Here is a 19,102-nt window from a genome sequence, read left to right as displayed (position 1 = left end):
ACATTCGCTTGCTTGTTCATGTTGAGAATCAATAATAGTGTGAACTTTTGCATCGCAGAAAGGCATGTGTCATTGAAGGTTGGGACTTTAATAATATTTTTATATAAAAATAAATTCTGAAAAACAATCCATGTATAACAATTTGCTTGTGCCAAAGGATATAGCAGACATATGTTTCCAAATGCCGATCTGTCGACGTGAATTCTTTGAAAGAATAGTTGTTTGTCTCTTAGAATACACACATTAAGAAGAAGAAAAACAAACACACAAGCACTAGAAAGAAAAGAGAACTAAATAACTTCAGCTCTAGCACAAACACTAGAAAGAAAAGAGAACTAAATAACTTCAGCTCTAGTCGACAGTTATAAAATAAAAACTTTAGCTCTAGAGCTGAAATTCGCAAGTTACAAAACAAAAACTTCAGCTCTAAAGCTGAAGTTCGCCAGTTACAAAACAAAAACTTCAGCTCTAGAACAGAAGTTCGCCAGTTACAAAACAAAAACTTCGCCAGTGCCAGTGACAAAAACAAAAACTTCAGCTCTAGAGCAGAAGTTCGCCAGTTACAAAACAAAAACTTCGCCAGTTACAAAAACAAAAACTAAGCTGAAGTTCGTCAGTTACTAAACAAAAACTTCAGCTTCAGCTCTAGAGCTGAACTTCAGGCTCGACTACTAGAATGCTGAAGTTTTGCGTGATTGTCTTTGCTAGTTCAACCCCGTATACTGAAGTTATGCGAAAAAACGTATACGTTAGTAATTTTTTTTTGCAAAGCGGACATAAGTTAAAACGTGACATAAAAAGCGAGTATAAATACAAATGTCCTGATTTTTGAAGCTTGGCCAAACGAGCAATAAGAATTTATGAGAATTTTGCGTATTTTCACGTCGATTATCAATATACTGTAATGGGATATTAGAGATGGCGTGACCGTCACATGGGTATATTTCTCATCACGTGGTTGAGATCGCTGCGCAATTTAGCAATCATTTCTTTTCTTTGAAAACCAAACAATTCCCGCCACTTCCGTTTCCCGCCAGAACATTTTCGAGCATGTTCTAACTCCACTCGAACATTCGAATACCTGCCGCGCATGTTAGACTACTGTCGTCTCTGCAATCAAAAACCCAACGGAGAGAGAGATCGGCGGTGGGGCCAGAAAAATTTCCCGGCTCGTGTTAACTCCGCCGGAGAATTAAAACTGTAACACGTGGCGTCTTTGCTAGTGATAGACACATAGCGCAAGTCAGTACTCTGCATTTGCATCAATGGCGGAACCTGTAGACTACTCGAAAACCCAAAGGATAGTGCTCCTCATAGATCTGTACCCACTTCTCACTCTTCAAAACCCTAGCAACCACTACCTCACCTCCATTCTCGTGACCTCCACGCGCCTCCTCACTTTCCCATCTCTCTCCAACTCGCTTTTCGCTTTCAAACTTTTCTTCTCCTCACTTTCCCCTCTCCGTTCCTCCTCTGCCGTTAATCGCTTGTTCCCGAACCTCTCTGTCGCTTCCATTGCTTTCAACCACCCGTCTCAAACCCTAAATTCCATCACCGAAATCCTAAATTCCCTCTCGCTGCCAATCGAATTAGAGCCTAATTATCCTAGGGCTTGTCACACTTCCGGTTCTCTTCTCCAGCTAGTTAATGATTATGCTTGGGAGTCTGAAATTGAGAGTCCTCCAGGTAAGTTAACTGGTGAGATTCCTAAGATATCTCGAAATTTGGTTATTTTGTTTTCGCCTATTTGTAGATCCTTGAGTAATGTAGCTGAGTATATGAATGTGAATGTGAATTCTGAAATTTGTAAGGATTTCGAAGGTTTTATGGTCAAATTCAATGAAATTTTTGGTCTTGTGAGGAGCTCTTTCTATAATAGAAGTATTCATTTTAGTTGGATCGACCTGAAAGATTTTAAAAAGGAGGGAGAGAAGGTTGAATTTGTTGATGAAGGTGAATGGTCGTCCATGTTGGAGAATGGAATTAGAAATTTGGGTTGGGGGATTAGTTCAACTAATTCCATTGTTTTAGGTTCCGCTCTGATTCCATTTGGATTGATATATCCTGAAATTGGGGCTTCATTTGATTTTATGAAAAGCATTGGTTCATCTGATAGAAGTTCTGCACAACTGAATCTTGAGATCCTTGATGTCAATGGGAAGCCTTTGGAATGCAAGTTTTGTGATCTCGAATTGCTCAATTTCACGACGTTGCCCAGGCTTAGATCTGAAGATATTCTGAATACACTAGGTTTTGGAGACAAGCGAAATGAAGGGTGTGATCGAGAAGAATTGTTTTGGTCTTGTCTTGGTGAAGGTTCAGTAACGATGCATCTCAAGGCTGTGAAGAAGTACAATGTAGGGGAAAAAATTGAAGGATGCTCGTCTAGTTATGTTTTAGTGCAGGAGTCAACCAGATGCAAAAGTAAATACTGTAGCGATACTTTCGTTGATGGAGTCCTTGATGTACTATTTGGAGTGAAGGGTCAGCATGCCCCAGGAAATTCCACAGTCATGTGGAAAATTCTTCTCAGTTTTTTGTATAAAGAAAGCTATTGGGCTTTAGTAACTCTATCTAGTAGCAATGGAAATACAATAACGGGTGTCCTCAGACCTTTGACAGTGCAATTGGCTCTTCTTTCAAGCATGGAAGGTCATAATATGAAAAAAGAAGCTAATTGTGGATCAAACTCAAAGCAGATGAATGACAGGATCTGTGGAAGCTCTAATGAAATCAACGACTCTCTGGGGTTGATTGGCTCCCAAACCAAGTCTTCAGCATCTGCCAATTGTGAACCACTAGGGGTCGGGAAAAGAGAAAAGAATAAGAAGTCTTCAACCCGGGATTTGACTTTGAGTTCATTCCTCAAGGCAGCATTTGAGTGTAATGATTTTGAGTTGGTAGAGCTTTGTTTTGCCAGACAAATTGAGAAATCAAAGAAGCTGAAATTCTTGAAGTGCTGGATGAAACAGATCAAGAAGTCTAGCACCTGCTTGCTAACAGCTGCAGATTCATGTAAAATACAGCCGGAACAGCCACTTTCTATACATTTTCCCTCTGATTCAACCCTCATGCTGGAGGGAGATGCACCTCTGGTATACTCAGAAACTGCAGAAGCCTTCTTCACTAATCTACCAATGAAAATCCAGCATGGCCTACAATCTGGAAGAGACTTGCACACTTTAGCAGAGCGACTAGTGAAGTCATCAGTACATGCATTATCTAAGAAGTATGAGACAGATGACACTATACGAGGCCAATCCCGAATTCCAAAAGCAAGTGATTCATGTGCCAAAAGTGCCCTTCCTGAACTTATGAAGTTCTTGCTAAGAAAGCCCAAACAAATGAAAGAGAAGCTGAAACATGAGGATCCCTCCTCTGAAGTATCTGATTTCAGTTCAACCTCAGAAAGTATTGTTCGAGAGTATCCTTTCATTAGTTTCTTTCAGCACTAGTTTAGAATTATTACACCTTAAATTCTGCTTTATCAAGTAAAGGAATTAATATTGTTCTTTAGTGCATTTTCCTTAATTTGCATAAGATTTGAATTGCAGATATTGCTTCGGATGGAAATCCTTCGATCAACCTTTTCTGAGAGTATTAAGTCGTCGTCGAAGCAGAAGCTTGTTAAAGAGATCTGCTCCTTTTTAGAGATCATTCAATACCTTGTTGAAGGAGGTATTCATGGTCGTGTTAGTCTCTATGATTATGTTGAACGCAATATTAGGACAAGGTAAATATTTTGCTTTGAAATAAAGAGGTTGTTTTTCTCTATAGTTATGACGATCTGATTCATGTCTCACGGCAAGTTTCATTTCTGTATTCCCTTTTGGTGTTTGTCCTGACAAGAATTCACCATGAGAAGTAGGTCACCTTTTGTCCTCTCAATCATCTTATTTCACCAACCCCAATCATTTTTTCCCCTTGTTTCCTTGCTTTATCCTATCAAGATAAGTTAATAATTCTCTAAGATTAAACCTACTATAGCTCTATAGACCATCAAAGTATTATTTTGATATCATCATCGTGCTCTAGCTGTTATTTGACTACATTAGCATTCTGTTTCATGAACTTCTCTAATTTTTAGAACCTTCATTCTTCTTAAGAAACTTCAATTAGTCTTCTACTTTGTAGTCCTACTTTACCTATTAGGGATTTTTCCTGTCTGGTTTTAAGCAAAACCATGTTAAGTGTAAATTTACTACAAGATGGCCAGCTTTTCATTTACTATAAAACTAAAGTCTGCTACACTGAACTTCTCAGATAACTCCATTGCTTAACTTCAGTACCTAGTTCATGAATTACAGTGTACAAGTTTCATTGTCTGTGCCATCAGAGTTTAAACCAATCGCTCTGTTATTGTTAGAACTGGCTCTTGTTTGCTTTTCATATATAAGAAAACTCATGCAGCGCCCTGGTAGGACTGTTACCTGAAATATAACTTAGAAATCCTCACATGATTCAGGTACAAGGACATTCTCGAAGATGTTGTGAATAGAATCTACACACAAATGGATCTACTTCCATTTGGTGATGAAGATGAAAAACAGTCCTTTCTATTCAACAGCGAGGACAGTAATCAGTCTTGGAGGGATAAACAAGATAGATATGAAACGGCTGAAGCCAACTACACACGATCAGCAGAGGATGAGTCTTGCCAACCACCAGAAGACGCTGGTGAGAGCTCCCAAGGGATTAAAGTTGGGGATCATGCCCGCAAGTTAAGTGAAGCTCGTGATAGGAGAGAGAAGGCTCGACGATTTGGATCTTTCACAAGGATGCCAGATCTGCAAAGAGTCTGGGCCCCGAAGCAGCTTAATGTTGTAAAAACAAAGTGTGAAGAGCAGAAGGAACTGAAGAGGAAGGAGAGGAAAAGAGGTTACGGAAGTGTAGTATATGAGACACCAATGAGTGGAAAAAACTGGTCATTCTCTCAAAATGCTGGTGAAGAGGATGAAAAGCTAAAACAGAGCTCTTCTTCTGTTTCCAAGGCTCTCTTTCAGGATTGATGATGACAAGTTGCACCAGTATTGTAGCTATGACTCTCATTAGAGGAATACTGTTGTAGCGAGTGAAGCATGCTGTCTCTAATTAGATGGAAAAGCGAAGCATGTTATTTAACTTTGTTGAATAATTTTGTAGATATAGAAAACATTTCCTGCACTGGCAGGAAAATGTTAATAACAAAAACTGGTTTTCCTCATTTAATGTAGAAATTGAGCAGGGCTAGTTGTCATAGCTGACAGCCAACTAAAATGCAACTGCTAGCAATGCAATATCACTGGTTTCCTTTCATACGGTGAGGATAGGCATATTTTACATACAGCAAGATGTCGATAAGCATATTTTCACTCAACATGTAATAATACGATCTGATGTGGTAAACCCACAAAAGAAGTGATTTAGTAGAGAAGCTAAAGTGGAAATAGGAAAAACAAGGTAAAATGATTTTCTCTCTTATTTGTTTAAGTTACTAGAATAATAGGGGTTCTGGAAAACAAAACCATCATTAGAGAGAGACTACTCAGAGCATCCAGAAATAGTTTAATTTCAAAGGTCTGATTTGCTCCATTACTATCATAAATAGGTCTTATTTATCCTTCGTTTGAGTTTTCTATCAAAAATATCCCTACCATTATACATAAGATTCATATTTATCCCTTACACGTTAAAAATACCCTCACATCTTTTAAAATACATGTGGCATCCCCTTATTGGACCAACTGACCCGCCCCGATCCCAGCAACAAAACTACAGCCTTATACGTTTTGAACTTTTTAGTGGGAATGTAACTTACTCTGTATAAGAGACCCACAACTTCTGTTCTTTACTAAACCAGAGCTTTGAGCGAAAGAAGTGAGCATTATTTTTCAGCTTATGGGGAAAACAAAGAAGATAAATTTTCGTTCCTATACCATATAGGAAACTATAGTACCAAATATGTTCATAGTTTGCATATTACTCACCATGGTAATAGTATTTCTACAAAATATAGACAATTTATTAAATAAGGAATCATTGTAGCTATAGGTTTCCTTATTTAGGCGCGCTAAAATTGGGGAATTAAATATTCTTCCAGACCTTCTACAACACAAATCACGCACATTCATAATTATTGTCAGATTCGTTTCAAATTTTCCATACTCTGTTTTTGCGATACACTATGTTTCAACCTTTTTTCTGATTTCACAAATCAAAAACGACTAAATCTTCTACAATTCTTCTGCAACAAACGCAATTATATCCAAATTTCAGTAATACAAAGCAAAGGAAAAGAAAGCAACAATTCTACCATTGACAACCATTAAAAAGCTTTGAAGCTTTGAATTCAAATTTGGGTTTTCAAAAATCACTATTTGTTTGGATTAGGTGTTGCTGAAAATAATTGGAAATGTGGTTTGGAGTTTATATCTCAATTTTGAGAAGTTTTGGTGAAGATTAGACTTGGTTTTGGCTGAATTTTGGATTGAAACTCGAAGAAGAAGAAGACATGACATACATTATATTGCAGAAATTATAGAAAAATTGTAGACTATTGTTTGTTTATTTTTCTTTTATTCATTTACATATTGTATGAAAGTTGAACAACATTGTATAAAAATTATATTTAAGTGGTATTATATTGTAGTTGTATATAACTGAGTAGAAATAATGTACGAAAATTGTAGATAATTTGTAGATAAGTTGTATAATATATAATTAGTTGTATGAAAATTGTTTTTACTATGTATAAATCAGATACAAAATATACAAAAGACATATTGTATAAATTTTGTATAAAATTTGTATGTAAGTTTTATGTTATTGTAGTTGTATTTCACTGGGTGAAAATAATGTGTGAAAGTTGTAGAAAATTGTAAATAAGTTGTATTCCTCTATAACCGGAGATGTTGGCATATCAAGTAACTTTAGTGTTCCAGACGAATATGCATGAAAATAAAGATAAATTCGGTTATGAACAGTTTGTAGAAATTTTGTACATAATTTGTAGAAACATTGAAATTATGTATTTTCATATTAATTTTTCAAATGATATGTAGTTTTGTTGTAGATTAAATGTAGAAAATAAGCCATTGTGAGTCTTATTTGGCTCATTCCTCACATTCAACCTATTCTACAAATTCACGCCTCTTTAAGTACAATACAACCATACTTTCTTGAATTTAAAGGTATAGCAATATATATAACTTAAAAAACATCTTCTCCTCTGCACAAGTTAGCTCCAAAACAGACGAAATGGAATAACAAGCTCTCATCAAAACTTTTAACACAAAAACACAAAGATCAAAAATAAATAAACAACAGTCTACAATTTCTCTATAATTTTTCTACAATTTATCTACATTTCTGCAATATAATGTATGTCATGTCTTCTTCTTCTTCTTCTTCTTCTTCTTCTTCTTCTTCTTCTTCTTCTTCTTCTTCGACGAGTTTCAATCTGAAACTCAGCCAAAACCAAGTCTAATCTTCACCAAAACCCCTCAAAATTAAGATATAAACTCCAAACCATATTCCCAATTATTTACAACAACACCCAATCCAAACAAATAATTATTTTTGAAAACCCAAATTTGAATTCAAAGCTTCAAAACTTTTTAATGGCTGTCAATGGTGGAATTGATGCTCTCTTTTCCTTTCCTCTTATATTACTGAAATTTGGGATTGCGAGATAGAAAGAGACGTAGAGAGAATTCTCAATTCTTTGCAACAACATCCAATCCAAACAAACAATGTCTTTTGAAAACCCAAATTAGAATTCAAAGCTTTTTAATGGTTGTCAATGGTAGAGGGGTTACAGATTTTCGCTGGTTTTAGAAGAGGAAATCGTGGGTGTTTGAAGAGGAAATCGTGGGGATTTGGAGAGAGAAACTTGGGGGAGTGAGAATATACGGTTGAGTAAAATTAGGAGACTAATTAATACCATTAAAATCCTAAAATGGTACATAAATGGTAATTAGGTATATAGAAGGTAATTATGTTAAAAGTTAAGCATGGAGGGTAATATAGCTTACTATATGGCATAGGAATATAAAAAATCCAACAAAGAAAAACACGTTCAAGTTCTGCTTTAATAGCAAATTTCTTGCATTTTTGTATGTGTGGAATATAAGCACTACTATCAACCTAAAAGAATAAGGCATATGCACTAGTTCTCTTGTCTTTGGAGATGGAGAAATTTTCGCTCGCTGGCCAAGGAAAAAAGGATACTAGAACACTCTGTAAACTAATTTGTGGATTTAGCTATACAGAAGAGGGAAAAGATGTAGAGTAGGGCGGTAGCTACTCTGTTGCTGGGATCGGGGTGGGTTTGAATTAAAAAAAAAGGGGCCGGGTTAGTTGGTCCAATAATGCCACGTGGATTTTAAAGAGATGGGAGGGTGTTTTTAACGTGTAAGGGGTAAATATGAACCTAATGTATAACTGTAGGGATGTTTTTAATAGAAAACTTAAACGAGAGGTAAATAAGGCCTATTTATGATAGTAGAAGGACAATTCAGACCCTTAACGATTTCAAAAAACTTAATACATACTTTCCTTTGATTTTCCTTTTACACGACCACTTTGTAAACACCTAATATATCTTTTTCTGTAACTAATACCCTACTATTTTGTCAAACTGGCAAGCGCTTGTTTCGTCAAAGTCTTACATCCTATTGTATTTTTATTTTATTTAGAGCCTGTTTGGACATAAGATTTTTTTCAATTTTTTCCGAAATTTTTTTACCTTTTTTTCGGCCATAAAATTTCCAATTTTTTCATTTGAAGATAACTTTAATTTTTTTTGAAAATTTAAAAAATTCTAAAAAATTATTTTTTAATAATTTTCACTCAGCAATCACAAAACTTCAAAAACAATCCCAAATTATATTAATGTCCAAACACAACTCTAATTTTCAAATACTACCATTTTTGCCTTGATTTTTTTTTTTGAAATTTTACAATTCTTATGTCCAAACGCCCACTTAATCTTATTAAACATTTTAAAATTAATTTTGGAAAAAGAATTTACATTTTTTTTCTTCTAAATACTAAACATTGATAACATATAACCGGCATTCTATTCAGGACATGGAGTACATACAGGTGGAATATAAATTAGTTTCTTCTTTCAAAATTTCCCTCAATATTTCTTCCTCTCTTCATTCTGACCCAAGTACCTCTGGCAATATCAACTGCTTCGCATTCAACCGTGAGAACATCAGTCATCTCTTTGATGGGAACTAGCTTTATGTTCTCATGGAGGGAGAAAAGTTTATAGGGCCCAAATGTAACTGTTTCCCTCTCTTCCTTAGTCGTCCACTCTAAACTAGAAAGCAATTCTATGCAGGATTCATGGAGTCCCCATGACTGAGCTATGTGAACGTGAACAATCTTCAAGAAAGTTGTACTCTGATATTTCATGTCACCGATTGCAAGCCCCCTTTGCCTTTTCCTCCCTTATTAAACTGCCAATCCATATATACACACACTAAAACCCCCCCAGCAGTGCTACACTTTCCATTTAGACGAAGTTTCCTCCAGTCATATATTGGACCGACCCCCAGATATCAAAACACTGAAAAAACTACATTCCAAGATCATTCTCAATCCGGTTCTATGTTGCAACACGTCTCTTGCCATCAAATTGATGCGTGCTTTTGCCACTTGTGGCCAACCCGATGTGATTCGCCAACTGTTCGACAAAATACCTGACAGGGACGTGGCAGTTTATAATGTCATGATCAGGAGCTATATGAATAACAAGTTCTATCAAGATGGTATTTTTATTTATAATGATATGTCTAAACGAGATGTTAGACCTGATCACTATACATTTCCCTGTGTTCTTAAAGCTTGTCTTGGCTCCAATAATTTGATGGCCGGGCTGCAGATTCACGATACTATTAGCAAGAGGGGTCTCGATTCTAACCTATTTTTTGGGAATTGTCTTGTGGTTATGTATAGGAAATGTGGATATCTAGTGGAGGTTCATCAGGTTCTTAATGAAATGCCCAAACAGGGGCGACCGACGAATTTTTAACTTTTTAATTTTTTTTTTATTATTATTTATTTGAAATCTATTTTTTTTTTTGCTTTTTTTTAGATACAAAGTTATTTAATTTTCTTATAATCAATAAATCCTAATAAGTATTTCTCAATTGACAATATAGCTAATCCACTTAACTTTTCTTGTGGCATTGTTCTTAGGTAAAATTTTATCAATTTTAATTTTGAAAACTTCTTTCAAGCGACAGTAACTTGAGTTATGAACATTATTTCATAAGCAATTTAGGCATTTGGAAAAGAATTAAATCTTTTTATTTGATTAAGTGTATCAACTAAACTTTTATCTTCTAATTGTACTATTTTCCTTAATACTTTTAATTCAGAATCTAAACTATCAATATCGAATTGATTATTATGCTTTAAAGAACATTCAAGTTAAGGCAATATTTTTTTTAAATTTCCAACATCTAGTGATCTTAACTTTTACTGCCAAATAGAAAACCAAAAATATTTTTATATGCTTCGAATTGTTCAAATCTATTTTGAAGTGAAAAAATAGCCTTGTCTATTATGTAGAAAAATAATCAACTCTAAAGGACTCTTCGAAAGATTTTGAGATTTCATTATCAACATTCGCATCAAATTGTCACTTCATATATATCACACATTTCTTACGAAATTCGGGTTTGATATCCATTTCAAGTGCAATTTCCTTGGTAGAAATCATAGCAATTGCAAATCCTTCTTCTCTATATTTGTTAGAAAGAAATCAAAAAATTTCACTTTACAAAACTCTTTTTTAAACTTATACATAATCTATTAGGTGTAACAAAAAATGGAGCCCCCACAAATATGGGGCCTAAAGCGGTTGCTTTAGGAGGCTCGTCAGGTTCTTAATGAAATGCCCAAACAGGACGTTGTTTCTTGGAACTCAATGGTTGCTGGATATGCTCAAAATGGAAGGTTTGATGATGCTTTAGAGGTTTGTAAGGAAATGAACTTTCTAGGTATGGAACCAAACATGGGAACCATTTCTAGCCTTTTACCTGCTGTTAGTAATACCATCATTGAGAATGTCTCGTTCGACAAAGATATTTTCATGAATGATGAATATGGATAAAAAGGATTTGGTTCCATGGAATGTGATGATAACTATATATGTCAAGAATTCTATGCGTAATGAGGTGGTTGAGCTCTATCTCCAAAATAACTTGTGGAATAGAGCCTGACGTTATAACTTTTGTTACCATTCTTCCTGCTTGTGTGGACCTTTCAGCTGCATCGTTGGGAAGGAGGATTCATGAATCTGTTGAGAGAAAAGGTCTTAGGCCAAATTTATCTCTTGAGAACTACTTAGTTGATATGTATGTCAGGTGCGGATGTTTGACAGAGGCAAGGAAAATGTCTGAGGGGGATGAAGTTTCGGGATGTTGTGTCATGGACTTCCTTGATATCTGCTTATGGTAAGAGTGGCCAAGGCCGGGATGAAGTTTCGGCTTTGTTTTCAAAAATGTTGGAGTATGGTCTTCAACCTGATTCTATTGCTTTTGTTTCCGTTCTTTCCGATTGCAGCCATGCAGGATTGCTACAAGAAGGAGAGTACTATTACAGGCTAATGATAGACAAGTACAAGATTGTGCCGAGGTTAGAACATTATGCTTGCATGGTTGATTTTAAAGGACCTGGATGCATAAATGAGGCCTATGAGAGAATTTTGGGGGTGCCTGTCGGTTGCACAATGATATGGACATTGGTCTTGTAGCTGCAGACAATCTTTTTGGATTGTCCCCAAAGCAGTCTGGTTATTATGTGTTGCTATCAAATATTTATGTGAAGGCTGGAAGATGGCAAGATATGACGACTATTAGGTCAATCATGAACGCTAGAGGGATTAAGAAAATGCCCGGTGTCAGCAATGTTGAGCTCAATCACTTGGTGCACACCTTTCTTGCTGGTGACACGTCTCATACACAATCAAAGGAGATCTATGAAGAGTTAGACATACTAATAGGCAAGATGAAAGAGGAAGGATATGTTCCAGAAATAGATGCTGCCGTTCACGACGTTGAGGAGGAAGATAAAGAAAATCATCTAGTAGTTCATAATGAGAAGCTTGCTATTGCCTTTGCAATTATGAATTCCGCCCCAGGTACTTCTATTAGAATTACTAAGACTCTATGTGTAAGTGGAGATTGCCACATTTCTGCCAAGCTTATCTCCAAGATCATGCAACGTCTGATTGTTGTTAGGGATACAAATCGCTATGATCACTTTCAGAATGGAGTTTGCTCATGTAGCGATTATTGGTGACTCTGCCTGGAGGTACATAGGTGTATGCGTATTTCAGTTGTTCATGTATGGTGAATTTTCGAGTATCTTATTAATGAAGTGAAAAAGCACCTAGTAACAGTTCCCTGGTCTCTTGGAACTGTTCTCTCTTCCAGTTTTATTTTCGTTATCTTTCACTGTCTAGCATTGACGAAAAGAAAAGGTATTTCATTGAAGATAGTTGCGTAATGTGGATGTTGTAGGCGTCATCTTTATCTGCATTCACATTTATGACTACATAAATAACATATTAAGGTGCATCAAGTTCATTTTGAACATTTTGATTACTGCTAGCAACCTAGTTTCTGAAACATTCTAAAGCTTTGCATTTCAATAATTCTTGTCCATACAATTTCTTTCTCATTATTTTCTTCTTCTTTCACTGGAATGTCTCTTCACAAGGCTGGCCTTGTTAATACGTTCTTGATACAAGGAGTTGAATTTGCCCATTGCATGGATTACCATTGCATATAAATGAAGTCTAAATCTTTCGACTGAAATTTCATTTCAGGGCTTAGAAATTGGAGAAGGAGATGCAGGACATTCGGGCTGCATTTTGTGGGGCATCAGATTGCTCGAATGAAAATGGAAAACCTTGCAGTATTGATTGGGTATCCACAGCTCAACCTTCATCCTACATCAATCATGCGTTGATCAATTGTTTTGATGTTATACTCCTGCTGCTGTTCCCATGCACACTGGTTTCTTAGACATCCTCGAAATACACCAGTATTCCTGCTTGCTTTTCTGGGTTCTCACGTTTGCAGTTGACTTTTGCTATTTTCAATGGTTTCCTGGGAATACTGTATTTGTCCTTATTCATTTGGGTGCTTGGAGACCAGGTGAAAAAACCCAATAGTACGTTACCACCGCATTGGTTGTTACTGACCTTGTTTCATGGATTACATGGTTATCAGTAAGTTTAACCGCAAGCCTTCGGGAAAACCATATTTCGGAAACCCCTTTGAGCCTCTTGTCAATTTTTGCCTTAGTCTTTGCTGGAATTTTTGATGTTATGTCACTTGTTGCGGCTATTCTTGATAAAGAGGTGACAATTGATAAGTTGCCATTTTGCCAACTTATTCATACTTTTTTCTTGGGTTTTAAGGTTCTTTAAGTAAGATTTAATAGCCTGAACTAACTTAATTTGGTTTGTCTCAGGTATTTGAGCTTAAATGAAATAGTTGATGAAGGATTTGATAAAAAATGATGAAAAGAGATGGAATTTGGTGAAGAATTTGAAGGTTGAAAAGTGCAGAGAAATTGGCTCCACGGAGGCAATCACAGAGTTCAAAAGTGTGGAGAAAATGACTAAGTCTGGAAAAATTTGTGCAAGTTTTGCTCGGCTCCACGATTCAGCCCACGAACCAGGCCACAAGCATCAGTGGCTCCACGAACATCATTGGCTCCACGAACAAGGCCATGAAGTCACCTGAAGCTTAACCTACAACTAAAGTATTAAAGCAAAACGTGGAGATGATCATCAATCGGTTCCACGATTGTGACCACAGGGCGATTTTGTCACAGGTTTCAGACGATAGATTCTTAGCTGATTTTCGTAGGTCATCTTTCATTCCTTTGAATATTCTAATATTCTACCGCAGCCTTTAGCTCTTTTGGAATGATTTGAGGATCTCCATCGTTGCGCTTGAATTTTCTCACTTATTTTGTTTCGAATCATGTTTATCTATTCATTTGAACCTATAGTTTTTTATCTTTAGCATGAGTAACTAAGCTTTTATAGCTAGGGTTGTAAACTCTTATGGCATTAAGGTGAATGGGTGTTTGATATCTTGTTTATTATTACTTGGGTTGTGATTATCCAATTGTTTGCATGTTTTAATATTAATTTGGTGGTTGTAAATACTAGATTGAGTCCTTTATTATCTATTTCTTGCTTGGAAAGGTGGAAATTGGACCGGGTAATTAACAAGTAACAAGGATTTGAAATTATTAAAGAATTAATGAAGCTTGATTAATGAAATCATATTAGGAATAAGGAGATTTTTACTTGGGTCATTATAAATTGGGGTTTAATGCATTCCTTTGGTTTGGAAGAACTCTTTAGAGATAAGCTTGCTAGAGTTAGAAAATTCTAGTGGGTAGCTAGCAATTGGACCATAATAACTAATCCAAAGTATTTAGGCAAGTTAAGTATACCCATGAACTAATTATATCATATTGAGGTTACAACCCGGTCCTTCTCTTACTAGAAAACAAAATCATTTTTACTTGCATTTTATGTGCTCGATAAAATTCCTAGCTTAGTCTTAGTAGTAATTTTAGATGTAATTGATCATCCACTTTTTTGTTTGAAAATTACTTTAAGAATTATCAAGTTTACACACATTTGAACACCTTAGCACACCTATTCCATGTGGGATTCCATGTGGGATTCAATTCCAACCTAGCTGGGTTTATTATTTCTAACGACCGTCTGCACTTCAGTTAGAAGTATATGATTGGATGTCATCAATGTTGGCGGCTGCTGGGGAGTACGACGTTCTTGTACTACTTTGTTATTGTGTGTTTTCTTGAGTTTTTATCTTTTTTTTTTCGTAATACTTTAATTTGTGTGTGCTTGTTGTAGGTTACTAATGGCAGGGCAGGTAACCATGAAGTTGGTGATTTGCCTCTTGGAGCTATTGAGGAAGATGTGTAGGTGATGAAGCGTTGCCGGTTCAAGGAAACTGACGTGGTAGAGGGAAAGCCCAAAATGTACCTACAACACCTCCTCCACTGCCAACACCTCCTCCACTACCACCAAAACCAGATCAACAACATGCCGTACAACATGAAGGATATGCAAGTGCAATTGTTCCTCCCCGCATTAGGGTGATCACTTTTTAAATCACAAATGTCATGCTCACATTGCTTGAGCTTCATCGGGGCATCTCATCAAAACGCTTACAAGCACTTGAAGGGATTTCTGAATTCTTGTTGGGGAAGTAAGCAAACCAATGTGTCCAAGATGCTTTGAGGTTGAGGCTCTTCCCCTTTTCACTAAGGTGAAAAGCTTGTGATTCGTTGGAGCGTTTACCAAATCACTCTATCCACACTTGAGATAAGTTAGTGGCAAAATTCATTGCCAAGTTCTTTTCACCCGGACCTATAGCAATGTTGAGGGATGCGATTTTGGCTTTCAAGTAAGAACCAAACGAGCCACTACATGAGATTTGGTAGAGTTATATAACTATGGTGAAGGAATGTCCTAACAATGACATGACCGAGAATATGTTACAGCACACCTTCTATCGTGGCATCAATACAACCAATCAATGTATGGTGAACCAATTGGCCGGGGAAAACTTCATGACTACACCCTATTCAGAAGCTTGTGCAATACTTGATAAGATGGCGGAAATATCATCCGCTTGGCAATACCGTGCAAATGTTCCTCAAGGAGATCCTAATATGATTCGTCTTCACAAGGAATTGCAAGGGTCAAGCCATTTGCCGAGTTGACTACCATTATGACTCAACTTTCCAAAGCTCAGGTCCAACAAACTCAAGCTCCGAATCAAGTCATGCAATGGAAGGTGTTCATATTTTGGGATCTAAACAAAGGGCCAAGGGTAATCAATATAAACCTCAAGATGAGATGTATTCACAAGATGGGTGCTAGAATCAAGAGGGTCCTTATCAAGAGCAAAACGAGAAAGTACAATTTGTGAGCAACTATCAAGGTCAAAGAGGTACTTTTCTTAGGGTCTAATCAAGGACAATGGAGACCTAATAATAATCAGGGCAATTGGAACAACAACAATCAAGGCAGTTGGGGGAACAACAACTAATTGTTGTTCTCGCAGTTGCCTTGATTGTTGTTGTTTCAGTTGCCTTGATTATTATTAGGCCTCCATTGTCCTTGATTAGACTCTTGGAAAGTACCTCTTTAACCTTGATAGTTGCTCACAAATTGCACTTACTCATTTTGCTCTTAATCAGGACCCGTTTGATTGTAGCACCCGTCATCTTGTGAATATATCTCATCTTGAAGTTGATGCATGAACTTGTTTTGGAGCTTGAGTTTGTTGAGTGGAGCTTTGAAAAGTTGAGTCATAGTGGTAGTCAACTGGCAATGGCTCGATCATGATCTTGTAACTCCTTGTGAAGATGAATCATATTAGAATCTGCTTGAGGCACATTTTCTCGGGACTGCCAAGCTGATGATGTTTCTGTCATTTCATCAAGTATTGCACAAGCTTCTGGACATGAAGTAGTCATGAGCTCCCCCGGCCAATTAGTCCACCACACATTGATTGGTTATATTGATTCCACAATAGAAGTTTTGTTGTAACATATTCTCGGTCATGTCATTTTTAGGACATTCCTTCACCATGGTTCTATAATGCTCCCAAATATCATGTAGTGGCTCGTTTGGTTCTTGCTTGAAAGCCAAATTCTCATCCCTCAACGTTGCTGCATGTCCGGGGGAAAAGAACTTGGTGATGAATTCCACTGCTAACTTATCCCAAGTGTGGATAGAGTAATTTGGTAAATGCTCCAACCAAGAAGGTTTTTCCCCTTAGTGAAAGGGAACAACCTCAAAGAATCTTCGGACACATTGGTTTGCTTACTTTCCTATCAAGCATGCACAAATTCCTTCTAAGTGCTTGTAAGCGTTTTGATGAGGTGCCCCTGCGAAGTACCCTCTTTGCTCAAGCAATATAATCATGACATTTATGATCTGAAAATTGTCCGCCCTAATGCGAGGGAGAACAATTGTACTTGGGTTTCTGTTTAACCATTGTAGAGTCGTTTCAGTTGTGGAAGATGGATCAAACTGGGAAGCGGCACTTGTTCTGTTTGGGACGTGATCTTTTGAGGAAAAGCAAGCTTTTGTTTTTTGACGAAGCAACTGCATCGATTGACAATGCAACTGATATGGTATTGCAGAAATAATCAGGACAGAATTTGCTAACAGTGCTGTAATTACAGTTGCCCATAGGATACCCACTGTAATGGATTATGTGCTGGTTCTGGTCATAGTGATGGCAGGACCTGTTTGTTTACTTTTAAACACGACTATGCTAATACTTTCAGACTTGTTAATCCCAGTATGTATTAGCTCTAATTACTTTAACTTTGGTTGAGAATACAGGGAAACTAGTGGAGTATAATGAACTACTGATGAAGCAAGATGGTTTGCATTTCAGGCAACTTGTCAAGGAGTATTGGTCTCATTATCACTTAGCGGAATCTCATTGAAGCTAAATGAATGTTTGCACCATCTCCTTTTGCCTGGCCTATATTGTCCATGTACTTTGAACTGCTATAGATGCCCCAACAAGCCACCATTAGGGCAGTGGAGATCTTGATTTCAATATATTTTTCATGAGCATGTGAAATTAATCAAGATAAGGAATTCCGGGATAACATAAACCAATCAACGTGGGGCATTCGTATTAGCAAGAAAATCACAGGAGCTAGTGCCACAAGTTCTATTATATGAATTACTGAGCAACTTGGAAGGCTTGGGAGGTAGTGCTCGAATTAACTGTACCTTTTGCCAGTCTTTTTGATTCTGTATGCATTGGTCATCGGATGTATGTTTACAGACGTATATTTTCCACTAAGATTCTTGTTATTCCTTCTTTCCCAAAAAAATAATTTTCAGGATGTCATTACGAAGAGCGCAAAACACAATACGAAATTGATGCTCTCTAGCCAAAGAGAGTATAATTTAATTATCGTCTCTACATGGATTGGATTTAAACAATGCTCCAGTAATTTCTAGCTTAACACTATTCAGGATGATTAACGCTTTGATTGGGATAATTAATAACTAAAATTAACTTTGAAACTAAAATAATTAACAATTGATAACAGAAAGACAAGAGTTGAGCAACACCGAGATATCAACGAGAGAAATAATGGGTCATGACAGGATAGGTGCAAGATAGCTATTTGGGATCCAACTCTAGTTCAATTCACTCTAAATTCTAATGATTCTCACGAATTCACTCGATGATTAGTTCAAATGTGTAGTCAAGACTTCTCTCTCGATTAAATCTTAACTTTACGAGGCGAACTAATATAAGCACTGTGAACATATGCAAGCATGCATTAATGGATTAATATTCAGGAAAATATCTCTTGAACATTTTCCTAATTTGATTTAATCAACAATTCAACAAGCTCTTTCGATTACTTAAAATAATCACTAAATTAAACCAAACAAAATAATGCAAAGATAATCACCAGAATATTCCTCTTTCGATTAAATAAACTGGTGAATAAAGTTGCAATCAATTCAAAGCTCCATAAACGAATTCAAGCAAAGAACTAGAGTTGAAACCCACAAATATCAATCAAAACACCATATCCGTCAAACCTTAAGGTAAACTACTCCATATTCATGGAGAAATTATTCACAAATAAAGTTGAATAATAATAAAACATGAATCAATCCAAACTCGGGTGTTGAGTTGAGGAAAGAATGATGATTCCTTGTGCTTTGAGTCTCCAATGCTCTTCCAATCTTCCGTAGGTCAAAAGTCCCTTCAAAAAACGTATTTCCAGTGTATTTATATAAAGTAGGAACGAACCCGGACGAAACTACTCTCTTTGAGCTGAAGTGGGAAAACTTGCAAACATTTTACACTTCATGCGTCGCACAGCGCATGGTGCGTCGCATTAGTGCATTTTACTCGGTTGTAAACTCTCTAAACTTAGCTTATCTGACAAACTTTTGTACTAATGCATCGCACTATGCCATGCGCTATGCGTCGCACTAGTGTATTTTTTTGTCGGACCCAAAAACTACAAGTCTCTAAACTTCTCAAAT

At 36.6% G+C, this 19,102-nt stretch overlaps 1 protein-coding gene and 1 pseudogene across 1 annotated transcript; both read left to right on the top strand.

Moving 5' to 3' along the window:
• Nucleotides 1-918: 918 nt before the first annotated feature.
• Nucleotides 919-5,203, top strand: LOC107770621 (uncharacterized). Its single transcript, XM_016589947.2, has 3 exons — nucleotides 919-3,424; nucleotides 3,542-3,733; nucleotides 4,466-5,203. Exons 1-3 carry the CDS (start codon nucleotides 1,266-1,268, stop codon nucleotides 5,007-5,009), a joined length of 2,895 nt encoding a protein of 964 aa, XP_016445433.2. The 5' UTR covers nucleotides 919-1,265; the 3' UTR covers nucleotides 5,010-5,203.
• Nucleotides 5,204-8,900: 3,697 nt separating this feature from the next.
• LOC107761478 (putative pentatricopeptide repeat-containing protein At3g49142) lies at nucleotides 8,901-17,896 on the top strand (annotated as a pseudogene).
• The last annotated feature ends 1,206 nt before the right edge of the window (nucleotides 17,897-19,102 follow it).

Source organism: Nicotiana tabacum, chromosome 6 (assembly GCF_000715075.1).
Source record: "Nicotiana tabacum cultivar K326 chromosome 6, ASM71507v2, whole genome shotgun sequence".
Classification (NCBI taxonomy): Eukaryota; Viridiplantae; Streptophyta; class Magnoliopsida; order Solanales; family Solanaceae; genus Nicotiana; species Nicotiana tabacum.
The sequence above is the reverse complement of the archived record's forward strand: the minus strand, read 5'-3'. Positions and strand labels throughout refer to the sequence as shown.